The sequence below is a fragment of the Sinocyclocheilus grahami genome, unplaced genomic scaffold (assembly GCF_001515645.1).
Source record: "Sinocyclocheilus grahami isolate Dianchi unplaced genomic scaffold, SAMN03320097.WGS_v1.1 scaffold55.1, whole genome shotgun sequence".
Classification (NCBI taxonomy): Eukaryota; Metazoa; Chordata; class Actinopteri; order Cypriniformes; family Cyprinidae; genus Sinocyclocheilus; species Sinocyclocheilus grahami.
Genome location: NW_015505234.1, coordinates 3,161,933 through 3,177,309, shown reverse-complemented (window position 1 = coordinate 3,177,309; position 15,377 = coordinate 3,161,933). Strand labels below are relative to the sequence as shown.

At 37.5% G+C, this 15,377-nt stretch overlaps 3 protein-coding genes across 5 annotated transcripts in view; 1 reads left to right on the top strand and 2 right to left on the bottom strand.

Annotated features, from left to right (window-relative positions):
• Positions 1–1,830: 1,830 nt before the first annotated feature.
• On the bottom strand, positions 1,831–4,174 carry LOC107583879 (forkhead box protein L1-like; the record flags this gene model as incomplete). The annotated part of the gene is made up of 1 exon (XM_016270231.1): positions 1,831–4,174. A coding segment is annotated over one exon (972 nt), but the record flags the coding sequence as incomplete, so codon positions are not given.
• Positions 4,175–4,203: 29 nt separating this feature from the next.
• LOC107583794 (forkhead box protein L1-like) lies at positions 4,204–5,668 on the bottom strand. Its single transcript, XM_016270112.1, has one exon. The coding sequence runs from the start codon at positions 5,437–5,439 to the stop codon at positions 4,273–4,275; it is 1,167 nt and encodes a 388-aa protein (XP_016125598.1). The 5' UTR covers positions 5,440–5,668; the 3' UTR covers positions 4,204–4,272.
• Positions 5,669–9,595: 3,927 nt separating this feature from the next.
• Positions 9,596–15,377, top strand: part of LOC107583793 (UPF0183 protein C16orf70 homolog) — a 9,586-nt gene continuing 3,804 nt past the window's right edge. For 2 of the 3 annotated variants that reach the window (XR_001609074.1, XM_016270109.1), the window contains exons 1-13: positions 9,596–10,603; positions 11,668–11,750; positions 11,888–11,971; positions 12,067–12,110; positions 12,273–12,352; positions 12,443–12,537; positions 13,290–13,387; positions 13,678–13,790; positions 14,246–14,379; positions 14,519–14,602; positions 14,735–14,817; positions 15,069–15,112; positions 15,213–15,262. Coding sequence is in view for 2 of the 3 variants with exons in the window: in XM_016270109.1 (XP_016125595.1) it covers positions 10,540–10,603; positions 11,668–11,750; positions 11,888–11,971; positions 12,067–12,110; positions 12,273–12,352; positions 12,443–12,537; positions 13,290–13,387; positions 13,678–13,790; positions 14,246–14,379; positions 14,519–14,602; positions 14,735–14,817; positions 15,069–15,112; positions 15,213–15,262 (1,056 nt within the window). In the remaining variant the exon portion in view is untranslated. The remainder of the gene's footprint in view (positions 10,604–11,667; positions 11,751–11,887; positions 11,972–12,066; positions 12,111–12,272; positions 12,353–12,442; positions 12,538–13,289; positions 13,388–13,677; positions 13,791–14,245; positions 14,380–14,518; positions 14,603–14,734; positions 14,818–15,068; positions 15,113–15,212; positions 15,263–15,377) is intronic. The other variant, XM_016270111.1, reaches the window with a different exon arrangement.

Below are 15,377 nucleotides of genomic sequence, written 5' to 3'. Positions count from 1 at the left end.
TGTACATTTATATGAAAACTATATATACTGTATATATATATATATATATATATATATATATATATATAATCTATATTACTTCATCTATATTTAACAATTTTGTCACACCGTACTATGACATTTTACAGTAATCAACTACTATTACTACTATTAATGTGATGGCACAATAATAATAATTAAAAAAAAACATTTAAAAACCTAATTTGGCTGATATAATGTTTAAAATCATAAAACTTTACACAAAATATTCTTATTACTTATAGTACTACTCTTAAATATATCAAACTGGAAATATATCAGACAGAAAGGTACTGATTTCATAAAATGATCCCTTAAATTCTTTTGAAATCATTGCAAGGCAGTGTGTCAGAAGCATTTTACTTTACTGGCTTGTGGTCTGAAACAACTGTTTGTGGATCTGAATCAATGTTGGATTTTGTCATTTTCAGTAAACAAAAAAAGAAGTGAGTAATTGTCTTAAGTCAGCCAAACAATATGTTTGTGTTTGTGTAACAGAAATATGGTTTGTTTTTTAATTAGGCCACTGCTGTTTATCAAATTCTGCTTTATAGTCAGTGTGCTTTCTTTTAGCACTTCGCACAGCAGAGCACTTGTGGTTATGGCCACAGAAAGTGTGCTCTATTTCCAGTCAAAATAAATGAGAATGAGGTGGCGTTCTGCTCTCGGGTGTGAATTTTTTACACTTTAAACACTTAGGAAGATAATCTTTTTTCTCATGTTTATTTTAATATGATACTTAAGAAGGACAGAACACAAACTGAGAATAAGGTCATTAAAATTCACATCCAGCTCTGTGGTCCATCAGCTTCAAGCTGTTGAGGCAACATTTGCCTTCTGCGATACTGTTCTTGTGGTTACCAAACAATCTAAAAAAAAAATACCAGTCTAGCCAGATATCCAGCAGTTAGACATTTAGCAGTCAATCTTTATTACATAACTGGATCTTTGCAGAGATGGAAATGAAAATGTATTGATAAAACATAGACTGGTATGTTAAAGAAAAAGTTCACCCAAAAATGAAAATTTGGGTGAATTTTTACTCAACATTAAATTGCTTGCTCACCAATGGATCGTCTGCAGTGAATGGGTGCCTTCAGAATGAGAGTCCAAACAGCTGATAAAAGCAATAATTCACAAGCAATCCACACAACTCCAGTCTATCATTTATAATAATCCATAATTCATATTAATGCTTGCCACTGGAAAAAGTCCATCCCCTTGTTGTCCGCTCACATCAAAACCCACTAGTATATTGTTTAGAATTGTTTTTTGCTTGTAAACTGTACTTGATCAGTGCATATTTCTCTCCTGATTCAAGTAAGACAATTTTTTTTTACTGGGAAAAAGTATGGATTGAGCACTCATATTTTAGGAAGCAAAGGTTCAAAACCTTTTTCAAAGTTTTAAACGTCTCTATGATAGATTTGTTTATTACAAACACGCAGCTTGTGGATTACTTACATTACTTGTGGATTATTGTGATGTTTTTATCAGCTCTCATTCTGACGGCACCCATTCACTGCAGAGGATTGGCAAGTTTTGCAACTACATTATAACACTAGAGGGCACAATTATCTTTAGCAATATAAGGAGACAGTGAGATATTTTTGTATGCATTAACAGTGCTTATTGTAAGAAAAATAAAATAGCAAAATAAACATTAAACAACCTGCACCACTTATATGTAATACTTAATGCAATAAAGCTATATCAGTAAAGGTCTTACTAAAGGTCATACTTAAAGTCATGTAATTCATTCAGGTATCCTATGATGTCATCAAGAAATTCCACTGAATATGAAATAACATTCTTTTAATAATCTTAAAGATCACCTTAGAGATAGCAGTATTTCCTAATGATCATGGCAAATTCAGGGCTGCGGTCCAGCAGAGTCCTGCAAACTGCTCCATCTAAGGAGCCCATCTGTGAAGAGGAGGACAGACGGAGGCAGCAGATTGAGAGATGTAGTCTCTTTCTCTCTACAAACCTTTAGATGGATGACGCTCTATTTACACTTCTGACCGAAAGAATCCTATACACAGGAAATGCTTGTGGATGTGAGTTCCTCTGCTTGAATGTGGGGAAGCTTATTTATTTCCACAAGCATTCCTGATTTGCACTCAGTGAGGCTTAGACCTTTCAGTTCAAAAAGCACTTATGGCTATATATGGTGGCAGGAAATACATGTGGTAGACTAGTTTCACAGTTGAGGATTATGCATAGTCCCATAGCAACAAATAATAGCTAAGTTGGCTATATAGAAAAATGACATGTCTTTCATTCATTATTACGAATACCTAAATACTTGCCCCAAAAAGCACTTTATTAAGTAAAACATATTAAAGAAAGCACAATTGTAAGTTCCTCTTACTGATATAAATTTCACCTCCATAAAACTGGGTTTCTTTGGGGGTTTCAATTGAAGATGTTTATTTCAACAAGGTTTTACTCATACTCATTGTTTATTTAAAGAATTGAGTTCTCTTTTTCAACACAGATCTCAATACAAATTGAAAGTCCAAGGTACAAACTAGTTCGTTTTCTTTTCTTTCCACAAATGAATCATTAAGCAGTAAATCAGGTTTGAGTTTTTTGTGTATCTGTGGTTGTAGAGTTGTAGAGGAGAGGACAAGAACAACAGCACGATGCAATTTGTTCTAAGAGGAACCTTGTTCATATAAACATTATCATTTTAAGACATTGTGCTCAGGATGGTTTGCAAAGACAACGAGTGCGTTCTTGATCATAGTATACACATTATTAGAATGAACTACTGTTAGTATACTGTACAGTATACTGTCCTTTAGAGTGGCCACCGATGTTGAATTCCACAACGACAACAATAATAGCAGTATAAATAATAATAGTAGTTTTAGCCTGAACGCTTGATAGATATGTTTATGTATAGATCTGTTTTTGTTTGCAATTATCATTTAAAAAAATACAGAAAATAAGAATGTTGCTGATATAGAATTCAGCGAATCTCTGTAGACATTAAACTACACTCTAAAAAATGCTGGGTTGTGGACTAACTCAACCGTTGGGTTACATTTTTACATTACATTTTTAACCCAAAAGTTGGGTTAGTCCAAATTTGACCCAAAGCTGGGTTGAAATAACCCCGCATTCTCGATTAGACGGCTGAATTGCTTTGCTACCGTCTGGGATTCGTCAAGTGTCGTCAAAAGAATAATTTCTCATCTGTTTTCTCTCTGAAGTTCAGTGTTTTGTCCGGACAGGTGAGAGACAGGTAGGAGCAGAGCGGGAATCCGCGCGGGTACAGCTGTGGGTGCGCGTGTGAGATCAGCGACGACGTGAGTGCGTAACCGCGCGACTCCAAACACGCGACCTGCGCTCCTCCGGCAACGCCGCACCTTCTTTGGAACTGGTTCTCCCTTTTTGACAGAATACTGTCAATGCTAAACTCCTTCGATTTGTCTGTTGTTTTTCGAGGGTGCGTCTGAGCATTCGTTTCTTTGGATTTGGCGTCTCCGGTTTGCGCGCTTCCAATGTCATTCATCACGGGTACCGGCGTCTCTCGCGCGTTTAAAGGCGCAGTGTTTGTGCCATTTAGATTGTTCAGAGACACTGTGCTGGTCTGTTCAGGCGTCGGGCATCTTGGTTTAGTGCCCGCTGTGGTCGAGGGTGCTAAACACCAGTCCTTCGTGGAGTCGGAGGCGTGTGTGGCCACATTAGCCTCGCTATTTTGTTGTTGGGTGCCGTTATACTTCTCGTGGATGTTTAGATCTTTTCCGGGATGTTTTTCGTGTTGCCGCTTGCTTATTTCTGAGACCTTAAGCGGTGACTCTTTCTCCAAATGGACGCTTTGATGAAGTTTAGAGTTCAGGGTCGTCGCTCGGCTTCTCTTATGCCCGATTTTAGTCTCTCCCGTTTCCTGAGTCCTGCACTTTCTCTTCCGTCGCCGGTAGTTTCCGTTATCGAACATGTCCAGGCATTTGGTGTCCAGCGTCCAGTAGCTGCCCTTCCCCGGTCGCCCTTTTTCTCTGGGCACTTTGATGAAGCAGTCGTTCAGCGAAAGGTTGTGGCGGATTGAGTTCTGCCAGCCCTGCTTGTTGTCATGGTAATAAGGGAAGCGGTCCATGATGAACTGATAGATCCCGCTCAAAGTCGCGCGGTTGTCCGGCGCGTTGGGTTAGTCCAAATTTGACCCAAAGCTGGGTTGAAATAACCCCGCATTCTCGATTAGACGGCTGAATTGCTTTGCTACCGTCTGGGATTCGTCAAGTGTCGTCAAAAGAATAATTTCTCATCTGTTTTCTCTCTGAAGTTCAGTGTTTTGTCCGGACAGGTGAGAGACAGGTAGGAGCAGAGCGGGAATCCGCGCGGGTACAGCTGTGGGTGCGCGTGTGAGATCAGCGACGACGTGAGTGCGTAACCGCGCGACTCCAAACACGCGACCTGCGCTCCTCCGGCAACGCCGCACCTTCTTTGGAACTGGTTCTCCCTTTTTGACAGAATACTGTCAATGCTAAACTCCTTCGATTTGTCTGTTGTTTTTCGAGGGTGCGTCTGAGCATTCGTTTCTTTGGATTTGGCGTCTCCGGTTTGCGCGCTTCCAATGTCATTCATCACGGGTACCGGCGTCTCTCGCGCGTTTAAAGGCGCAGTGTTTGTGCCATTTAGATTGTTCAGAGACACTGTGCTGGTCTGTTCAGGCGTCGGGCATCTTGGTTTAGTGCCCGCTGTGGTCGAGGGTGCTAAACACCAGTCCTTCGTGGAGTCGGAGGCGTGTGTGGCCACATTAGCCTCGCTATTTTGTTGTTGGGTGCCGTTATACTTCTCGTGGATGTTTAGATCTTTTCCGGGATGTTTTTCGTGTTGCCGCTTGCTTATTTCTGAGACCTTAAGCGGTGACTCTTTCTCCAAATGGACGCTTTGATGAAGTTTAGAGTTCAGGGTCGTCGCTCGGCTTCTCTTATGCCCGATTTTAGTCTCTCCCGTTTCCTGAGTCCTGCACTTTCTCTTCCGTCGCCGGTAGTTTCCGTTATCGAACATGTCCAGGCATTTGGTGTCCAGCGTCCAGTAGCTGCCCTTCCCCGGTCGTCCTTTATCTCTGGGCACTTTGATGAAGCAGTCGTTCAGCGAAAGGTTGTGGCGGATTGAGTTCTGCCAGCCCTGCTTGTTGTCATGGTAATAAGGGAAGCGGTCCATGATGAACTGATAGATCCCGCTCAAAGTCGCGCGGTTGTCCGGCGCGTTCTTAATTGCCATGGCGATGAGCGCGATGTAGCTGTAAGGAGGTTTCTGCGGAGGCTCCTGCCGGCTTGACGCGAATCCCAAAGCGGGAATGATGCCTCCAACTTCGCCACCGTAAACATAGATCAGGGAGGAATTCGATAAAGTGAGAGCCGGTGCAGCCACGCCGGGCTGTGGCACAGGGCTGTGGTATAAACTCATGACTTCGGAGGACAGTCTCAGTCTGGGGAGATCGCCACCGGTGTGTCCGCTTCATGAGTCTAAAATGTTAAATAATTGTTGTCCGTTTTGCTGTTTTATGTTGATTTAGCGCTGGAAAATAAATTGTCTATGATAAACACCCGTTGTGTTCCCTCAGCCCACCCACATTAATTAAATTTTCATTGCAGAAAGCCTCGAGTCTCTCTCTCTCCCCGCGTGTCCCCTGCCTACCAGCCAATGGTGTGCTCGGATATTCCTTCATTTGTTTATAGAATTAGTCTGTTGATAAGTCTGCCCACCCAAGTCGAATCAAGCTGTGTTTATTTGGAAAAATTTCCGGGCACCCAATACATAAACGCACTGATCTGATGTTTGAAATATCACGTCCACCCTTAACGCTGAAAGTTGCTCGCACAGAGAGAACAAGCAAACATGACAGAGCTCTTTCTGGGAGTTGCTTTGGGTTGCTAGAAAAGAAAACAAAGCAGGCTATCTAAAGGAAAATGGCTTAATTTCTTTGTAACTCCGATTATGGACACCACAGTTACTGTTGACATTCATTTACTAAATCCATTTAGCCTAATTTGACATTTTTGTGTCAGAAGAATGTGTAATTACACAGCCGTATGTTGTTTGTAACACAATGGATCTGAATTCTACACTGTAAAATATGCACTATTTGCACGTTTTAAACTTGATTTGCCATAATCGTATGTAAAATACATTGTAAACGTGAAAAATATGAATTCTTTTATAATTTAAGTATTTTATAATTTGATTTACAGGGCGATATACATTTACAGAAAGAGATTGTTAAATTGTTTGTTTCTGTAAGTAAAAATAAATGCCTTACTTTTGGTATTTGGTATTTATTTGAAAAATGGTATTAGAATTCCCTGCACAAATCATCTAATTTAATACGATTTTATCTTAAAAGTTTTTATGTTGTTGTTGTTGATTTTTTTTTATTTTAGCATAGTATATCTTCCCCAATCATGTTTTGTGTCTATTTCACTCTCAGAAAAAAGTTACAAGAGCTGTCATTGAGACGGTACCCTTTCAAAAGGTACTAAATTGCACGTTTTAAGTGATAAAATGTACCATTTAGGTACTACTGTGTACCTTTAGGGTATTAAAATGTACCCTTTAGGGATAAATGAAGTACAAAGGTGTGTACCTTTTCTGAGAGTGTTTGAACTTTAAGACATTGTGTGGTCTGCCAACCACCTGTGTTATCAGTACATTTTACAATATAACGAACTAAAAAGATTTTGGGTTATGTTAATATTACAGATTTTAATGACCTGAAAATGGCATCATATAATGCTTGTAATATGTTCTCTGAATTTTTTTTTACAATTAAGTTCTGGCAACCACACCTGCTAGTATAAGACCATTTTTACAGTGTATAGCTTCTTTATTCTATTACGTAAAAATTTCATCAGTTTGCTAACAATAGATGAAAGAGCAGTGATAGCCAAAAAAGGAAAACTTGGCAGGACGTTAGGATAAACTGTATTATTTGTGGATGCACGCATGATGCTTTATATTATGTATTTTCCTGTTTATAGGACAGAGAGGGATTATAACAACTTTACAAGTGCACACAGCTGGCCTGTGATTACATTATGCGTTTGGAGGTTTCTGTGGATAAACTTGAAAGTTTTTCCTGAGTTTTTACTATCACTCTGAAGATGGTGATTCATAAAGTTTTAGACTAAAAATCCAGACACACCGGCAACATGCCACTGTGATAATATAGGTTTCAACCTACAGAGATGGTTTAATCCCGCAGATGTGTTACCATTTTCTTTGAGTGTGCCTAACCTTCCCTTATTGTTTTATTCAGCTTTATAACTGAAAAACCACTGCCTTTTTGTATTTGATCTAAAGGTACGTTAACAGTATAGGAATTGCCTTTGTTTTTCATATACTATATGTTGCTTGACTGTTGATAGCTCTTAAAACGATTAACATTTTATTTCAGTTGTCTTCATTCAACATGAAATTTTCATCAGTGAATCTGTCTTCAGAACTCAAAACAAGGAGAGAAATGTGGTTTTAGATTGTTTGTACAAGCAGACACCGATTTTTCTGTTATTTTTAACCGTTAGGAACATGTGTTAAAATTCCTTACTCTTTGTTTTATTCATCATGTTCCCATCTGAAGGATAAAAACAAACAAAAAACCATGTGAAACAGACTGGCAAGGTTTGTTACCAAACACAATAAATAAAATCAGAACCAACAATTTTTCCACAAACAATGTAATTGGAGTTTTGATCTGAGCTATAGGCAGAGAAAGTCAGATTATTCTTTGCTTTGCATATATAGCTTTGCAAATCATTCACAGTGTCTCGTTCTGTCTTTTCGATCAATTTCTGTAAAATGTGAACATATTGCATGCTCTTTAAAAGGGTTTTCCGAAAAATATATCTTTCATTCTATTTGGACAGTTGTTGTTTACCAGGCCTTTTTATCCAAAGCTACTTACAAAGCTACTTAATTACGGAAAAAGGGCCCAATGGGACAATATGGGGTTAAATGAGGTTTGCTCAGACACACAAAAGCATGTTTCATATAATAAACAAACAATAGTTTGTTATATATACAAGCTCTCTCAAAGAACATGCACACACTGCACCACACATATACTGGCATATGATCAAGACAAGGTTCAAGAGGAGCTATAAACGGATCTTAAATGTATTTTCATTCAAACATTATATTATGCAGTTCTCAGATCTTCGGCTTTTGAATGCTGGGGCCATTCTATTCTATTCTATTCTGTTTAGTCAACTATTATATACACACAAGGAATCATGCAAACACAAAAACGTTTCATTTGTACCGGATGAGCATGTGACGAATAAAACTGAAAACGGTAGGCCTACCCACAGAAGACACAAACAAATGTAAATTAAATGAGAGCAAAATAGTCAGACACCAGAGGAACATATCATTTCAACATTTTATGGCATGCTTTTGAGATTAAATAATAAAACAAACAGTTGCATTCACCACATTGTCTCTCTGTATTATCAGCTGCACTGTAATGAAAGTACTCGCCTGTCACTCGAGGCCTTCAATAAATGTCGCCATCTGGTGGCTTTTTATCAGTATTCTCAATCTATAACCTTTTCAAATGACTGTGTTCATTGGTGTGGCTTCTCCTGTGCGTGACCACAAGCTCAATTTATTGATTTAGCTGTCAGATCTAGCCTTAAGCTGGAATGAACAAGAAAAAGTAAAGATTTAAATATCTGTCCCTGCCCATAACATTTACTCCTTATCTTTCTCTGTGACATAGACCTTAATCAGGGTAGATACCATACTGCATTTTATGCTGATGAAAATGAGGCTGTGTGGGAAAGACCTTTCAAGATACACAAAGTCATGCACTGTTAAATGGAGTTTTTGTGTACTTAAAGTCTTTTGTAAATATGTTTTGTCAGCTGAACAATCGATATGTTCGATAAAACACACCGCATTTCTATCCCTGAAAGCTTCGTTTTGATGCTTGTCAAAGTTTAAACATGGCACTCTGACTATAATGACTCGGACTAAGGTCTATTAAATTTTTTTAAATTTTATTTAAAGCAAATTGACAGGGAGTCTTTTGTTTATTTCTTAGCCTGCTATGTGAGTTGAGCTAAAAAGTAAAGTTTACTAAATATCTGCACTCTTGAAACACAGTTGGAGTAATATATAGTAATATTAGTAATATAACATTAAAAATAGTATACCCGACATAAAATAATTTCCTTCAAGCACCAAACTAATAATATGCTACACAAAATCTGGTCAGTGATTCATCAACATAGAAAGCAATATCAATATGATCGAACTATTGAGTCTAATGACAAAAAATAAAATAAAAAAAATTTGCTCGCGTTTTGGAGTTTTTATAAAATGTAATATAGTTGTATTTATTTATTTATTTAACATATTTATAATTTGAAAGGATTGAAATCCTTATTTATTTTCTTTTTTATTAATTAATTTATTTTTGGCATTGAGCTATATTTACCTTGGATTTTACCCCTTGGCTTTTGTGGTCTGCAGTTTATGTTCTGTTCGGACTGCTCCCTTTCTTTGACTTTTATTTTGAAAAATGCCGCCAGGAAGTGCTATCGCGTTCTCATAGGAAGTTGAATTATCAGCTGATCATGGTGTTTTGGATGGAAGTTGCTTTTGGCACGGAGGGGCTCTTTCTTTATAATCTTAAGCAAATCTTAAACGTCAAAGACACCGGAAAATAAAGCTGCACGTAGCAGTGCGCCATCTCCAGCGAGCGAAACGGCGGAACCCGGAGAAATCCGCGTTGTTATGAACAGATGATGGTCATAAGTGCTGATGTGTTTGCTTGCTGTTGAATCATCGGAAAGAAAGAAAACAACGTCAGGCGAGGCTCGTGCGAGTCACTGAGTCTGATGTGTGGATGTCGATTCGTCTCGACCTGCGATCTTTGCCATAAATAGCTTAAATGCATGTCATGTAACTCGTTGAACACGAACTGTTCTTCGTTCGGTCTAATAATTAGTAGCTTATGTGTTTTATGTGATTCAGGAGTAAGTTAAAGGTCAGATCAAAGTGTTTTTTTCTCGTTTACAACAGACAGCAGTTTAAAAAAATGCTTTATTCGCCTACATATAAGATCAATAACGTCTTGAATTAATTTGTGCTTATGGAAGTTGATAAAAGAGCAGCAACCTGTAAACAATTATTCCTTCTTGACATCAGCTCGCCGTGACTGACATACAGTTTACTTGTTTAATTTATTGAAGCGTTGTCATATTGCCCTTTTATCGGTGTTTCTCTGTTACTCGTTCTATAGTGTTATTTATCAGCATGGTGGCAGTGGAATGCGTTGATAGCTGCATTGCATCGCTTGTGTTTTGACATATCTGAAGTCGGGGGTGTCGTGTGTCACTCAAACTGTGTTTAACGTGTGTGTGGGAGCTTTTTAAACCCGCTACTTCGTAATATTTGGACTGATCTGGTGGTTTAACGGTGGATTATTCGAGATATTTCGAGAGGGAAGACTCCGATCTGGCACAGTCAGAGATCCTCGTTGATATCCCCAATTTCTCCCCGCCAATGCTGGATCTGGAGGTCGTTCCTGAGCGATCTTTGGGAAATGAACAATGGGAATTCACATTAGGTGGGTGTGAGATCAGTTCAAAGGCTGAAGGAATCATTGCATGTTGAAATAGCTAATGCTATGCCATTTGGTGTGTTATAGTCAGTTGCCATCTGGATTTCATAACTGCATCGCGTGCTCTTTGACACGTTCACATCTGAGGGTCACTTGACCCGAAAAAGGTCTCCGTTACACTGAACTCTTTTGTTTGACTTGGGCTGATGCAGGAATATTCAAAGAAAACAGAAACGTATATTTAACTCATTATGATAGTTTTAAAATGCAACCAGGCATTATCGCAAAGGTATCTTGCATCACACTGAATGTATTTGGGATACATGGGAAATAGATATCAGTATGAGTTTATTATCTGGTTATGTACGTATTGTTTTAATCATCTAAATAATAGTTAACTGTCTTGTAAATTATCTTAAAACCTCCGCCAAGAAAATCATCTATTAAAAAGCAGATAACATTACTACTACCATAACAAGGCTAACGATATTAGCGTCCACATAAACAGACGATAACGTTATGTTTATTCAGTTACGCTATAAACAAATTGCTGCGCGCGCTTTATTATGTTGAATGACTTGGTGTTTTTATCGTTCATAAGCTGGAAATGTTCCGCTACTTTTTTTTTATGGTTTTGTTATTCTTAGTGTGACTGGACCTTTAAACTTCAATTCAAGTTACTTTTGGAAGGACTTCGCTATGCCGTGTAATAATAAATTATAATAAACATCTCCAAGTTATATTCTTAACCTTTATGATTATGTGTTTTATGCCCTGTAGTTATCATGTTTTTATTACACACCTTTTATTTTTATTTTTAGACATTAAAGACATAACATGCAACATTTACAACTTTAACAAGACATCCAAAAAGATAACACAATTAAAGGAATGGGTTTACATTACATAGAGGAGAAAAAAAAATCAATAATACTTAAAGAAAAGAAAAAAAGACAGCATATACCCGTTCAATTTTCAAGTAACTTCAACTCTTTACTACAGCTGTTGAGGCCACTTCTTTCATCATCGTGTTAATGTAAACTGAACTGTTTGTCTGGATTTGTTTCCAGGGATGCCATTGGCCCAGGCCATTTCCATATTACAGAAACACTGCCGAATCATCAAAAATGTCCAGGTGCTCTACAGCGAACAAGTAAGGATCTGCCATTGTTATTGTCTATGAATGTCTGTGGTGTGACTTTTTTTTTTTTTTTTTAAATCTAAGGCACTGCGGTTATGTATGTGGATTATTTGTATCCTAATCTGACCTGTTTCTCTTCTCTCAAACAGATGCCACTCAGCCACGACCTCATTCTCAACTTGACTCAGGATGGAATTAAACTGCTGTTTGACGCCTGCAATCAGAGACTGAAGGTGAGAGATGACATGTGTGTGTGTGTGTGGTTTTGGGCTAAAATGTGTTTATTTCTTATATTACGTTGCAAATTGAGTCCGTTTTGTTTTTGCAGGTGATTGAAGTGTACGATTTGAGCAAAGTAAAACTGAAATACTGGTAAGACATCTTGTTTAGCCACACTAGTTGTGCATTACATTTGTATTTCACCCAGAATTAAGCTTTTTCTACATGTTGTAGATGCTGATATACTAACTTCTTCTGAAAACTTCTTTGTCAGCCACAGAAATGTAAAATAATGCATTCCTCTGTTCATTACAGTGGAGTACATTTTAACTCTCAGTCAATAGCACCTACTATTGAGCAGATTGATCAGTCTTTTGGCGCTACTCATCCAGGAGGTGAGATTTATTGTCTGTGTCAGTTATCTGTCCAGACCCCTATTTGCTGTGTGTGTATATTTATTGTGGGTTCGTGTTCTCTCTGTCCAGTCTACAATGCTGCCGAGCAGCTCTTCCACCTGAACTTCCGAGGGCTTTCCTTCTCCTTCCAGCTGGACTCCTGGAGTGAAGCTCCCAAATATGAGGTGAAACTATGTTTGCTCTCTGCGTTCATGCTACTTTATAAAATAAAGTACTGTGTACCATTAGATGGATTGTAATACCATGGTTCTGAATGATACCATATTCATGGATCATGGTATTTAGATGGAACTTCAAAGAATACTAAGGTACAATCATCGTATTGCATTTAGCATGATGTAAAAACATGGTATTTTCCACTTTTTTGTTAGTGTGTGCTCTTCCTTTCACATAGTATTTGTTCTAGCCACAGACATGTAGAAAAATTGCCCACTGCCTTAAAAATGTGGCTTATCTGTTGTTACATGTGATTGCTTTATGACAAAAGACATAGAAATCTATGATTGCAATGATTGCAAAAAAATTAAGTACTTTATTTTTAATGAAGTAAATTAAGATGAATACAAATAATTGCATGTAAACCAATTACACTTGATTTAGGTTTAATTTTTTTAAATGTTATTTATTTGTATTATTCCAGTTTTAGTGCTTCAACTTAAACTTATTTCAGTTAGTTGCCAAGGCAACATGTCTAATATTTATTTGTTTTTAATCTAATAGTTGTGTTTTATTTGAGCTTTATTTCAATTAACAAAAATGTTACAAAAAATAGTTTTAGTTTTAGAAAATGACAATAACCCTGACCCATGTATAAATGTATCTAAATACGTAACTGTGATGATATGAGCATCTTTTCACCAGAAGAGACACATGCACAGACACCGCATTCTACTCCTAGTTGTTTTGCCTTTGACAGCCTAACTTTGCCCATGGCTTGGCCTCCCTGCAGATTCCCCATGGGGCCACTGTCAAACGGATGTACATTTACTCTGGAAACAACCTTCAAGAAACCAAGTAAGAGCTGTGTATGTGTTTGGATATTTGTGTAAAAATGCCATATAACCAGTTAACCACTAATGGATTATTACAGCTGCATACTATTGAGTATGGATGTTTTTACTTACAGACCCTGAAGTTCAAAATCAGTCTTATGTCTGTTTGTAATTTTTATGTGGCCCAGGGGTGCATTTAGTGTGAGATCTTGGGCCTTTAATTCTGACTGTTCAGTTTAAGCACTTGTTAAGAACGCCATGGAATGCATTGCCTCAAGCTGTGATCATTGTAAATGATATATTTCTTCACAGGGCTCCGGTGATGCCTCTGGCCTGTTACCTTGGTAATGTGTATGCAGAGAGTGTGGAGGTGTTGAGAGATGGGGCGGGACCGCTGGGTCTCAAACTTCGTCTACTCACCGCAGGTATTACAAGCAGCCCAAATCCATAAAACTATTCATTATGTGATGTTTCTAATAAACATGCATGCATTGTTTGATGCATTTATATGAAAATAAACAAGCTGAAAACACACTAACTGAAAAACTTTTAGTGCTTTTCTATAGTATTAAGGCTCAAATGTCAACTATACATCCGATTGGTTTCTAAATTATAAAAAAAGTAAAAATATGAATTGTATTATAGTGTTATACTAAAACTAAAATTAAAACAATGGAAAACCCCTTAAAATAACATGTAGATAGAAAAAAACGCATCTTAAGCACACAGAATAACGTAAGTGGACTTTGAACAATTAATTGCTGCTTTGAACGATTATGTAATTGTGGCATCCATAATTGTAATCGCGATTAGAAATTCGATTCATTGTGCAGCCCTAGTTTGGAGTCAGTAAGAAAATAAATCTCTTTTACTTTCTCAGGATGTGGCCCAGGAGTGTTGGCTGATGCTAAAGTGCGAGCTGTTGAGAGAAACATCTACTTTGGAGATTCTTGTCAGGATGTTTTGAGTGCTCTTGGCTCCCCACATAAGGTCTTCTACAAGTCAGAGGATAAGGTAATGACCAAACCTATTGAAACTAAACACGGCACATTATTCTCAAGATGAGCAAAGCAACATTCTCAAAAATAAACCAGCACATTCCCTCTCCACATTTATTCTGTTTGAATATCTTTTCCTTTTTTGTACGTCTCAGATGAAGATCCATTCACCCTCCCCTCACAAGCAAGTCCCGTCCAAATGCAATGACTACTTCTTTAACTATTATATACTGGGAGTGGTGAGTATAATTTTTAAATGACTCCATCAGTTTAATTACTCCATAACATGCTGTTAGTGTAGTTTTTTTGTTTGTTCAGTTTACATAAAACTATTGAACTTTGATCAGTTTTTTCTTTCTATATCTTTCCAGGATATACTGTTTGACTCTACAACCCACCTGGTCAAAAAATTTGTCCTTCACACCAACTACCCTGGCCATTACAACTTCAACATGTGAGTCACATTTCTCTGCTTTTATTGTATTATGTATTGTAGCATTGTAAATATTTGGTTGAATATCTATTTCAATTGGTCACTGCTGTTGGGAAGGTTAGTCTGGAGGGTTTGCAGTCTGGGCATATTGATTGAATATTGATTTTTATTTCATAATGCTTGCAGTGTTTAGTAGTGTGTGGTTTGAGTATCATTTTCCACTTTATTTAAACACAAAAACATCAGAATAACTGCCTTTATTCCCATCTCAGATATCATCGGTGTGATTTCAAGATTCCTCTTATCATTAAAAAAGGTCAGTGCTGTCTTTATCACACTGTCTGGACTAGATCTTTATTCTGTTCTGTCTCTGTGGCCTTTTGTGTTTGTGTCTCATTCTTTAAATTGTGTTTCAGATGGGGCCGATGCTCAGAGTGAGGACTGCATTCTGACCACCTACAGCAAAGTGAGTTCTTGGACTTCATTATATAATCAACACATACATTTTATATATATATATATATATATATATATATATATATATATATATATATATATATATATATATATATATATATATA

Bases quoted from the DNA above. Each gene is read 5' to 3' on its own strand.
- LOC107583794 (XM_016270112.1), bottom strand. From the start codon at position 5,439: ATGAGTTTATACCACAGCCCTGTGCCACAGCCCGGCGTGGCTGCACCG.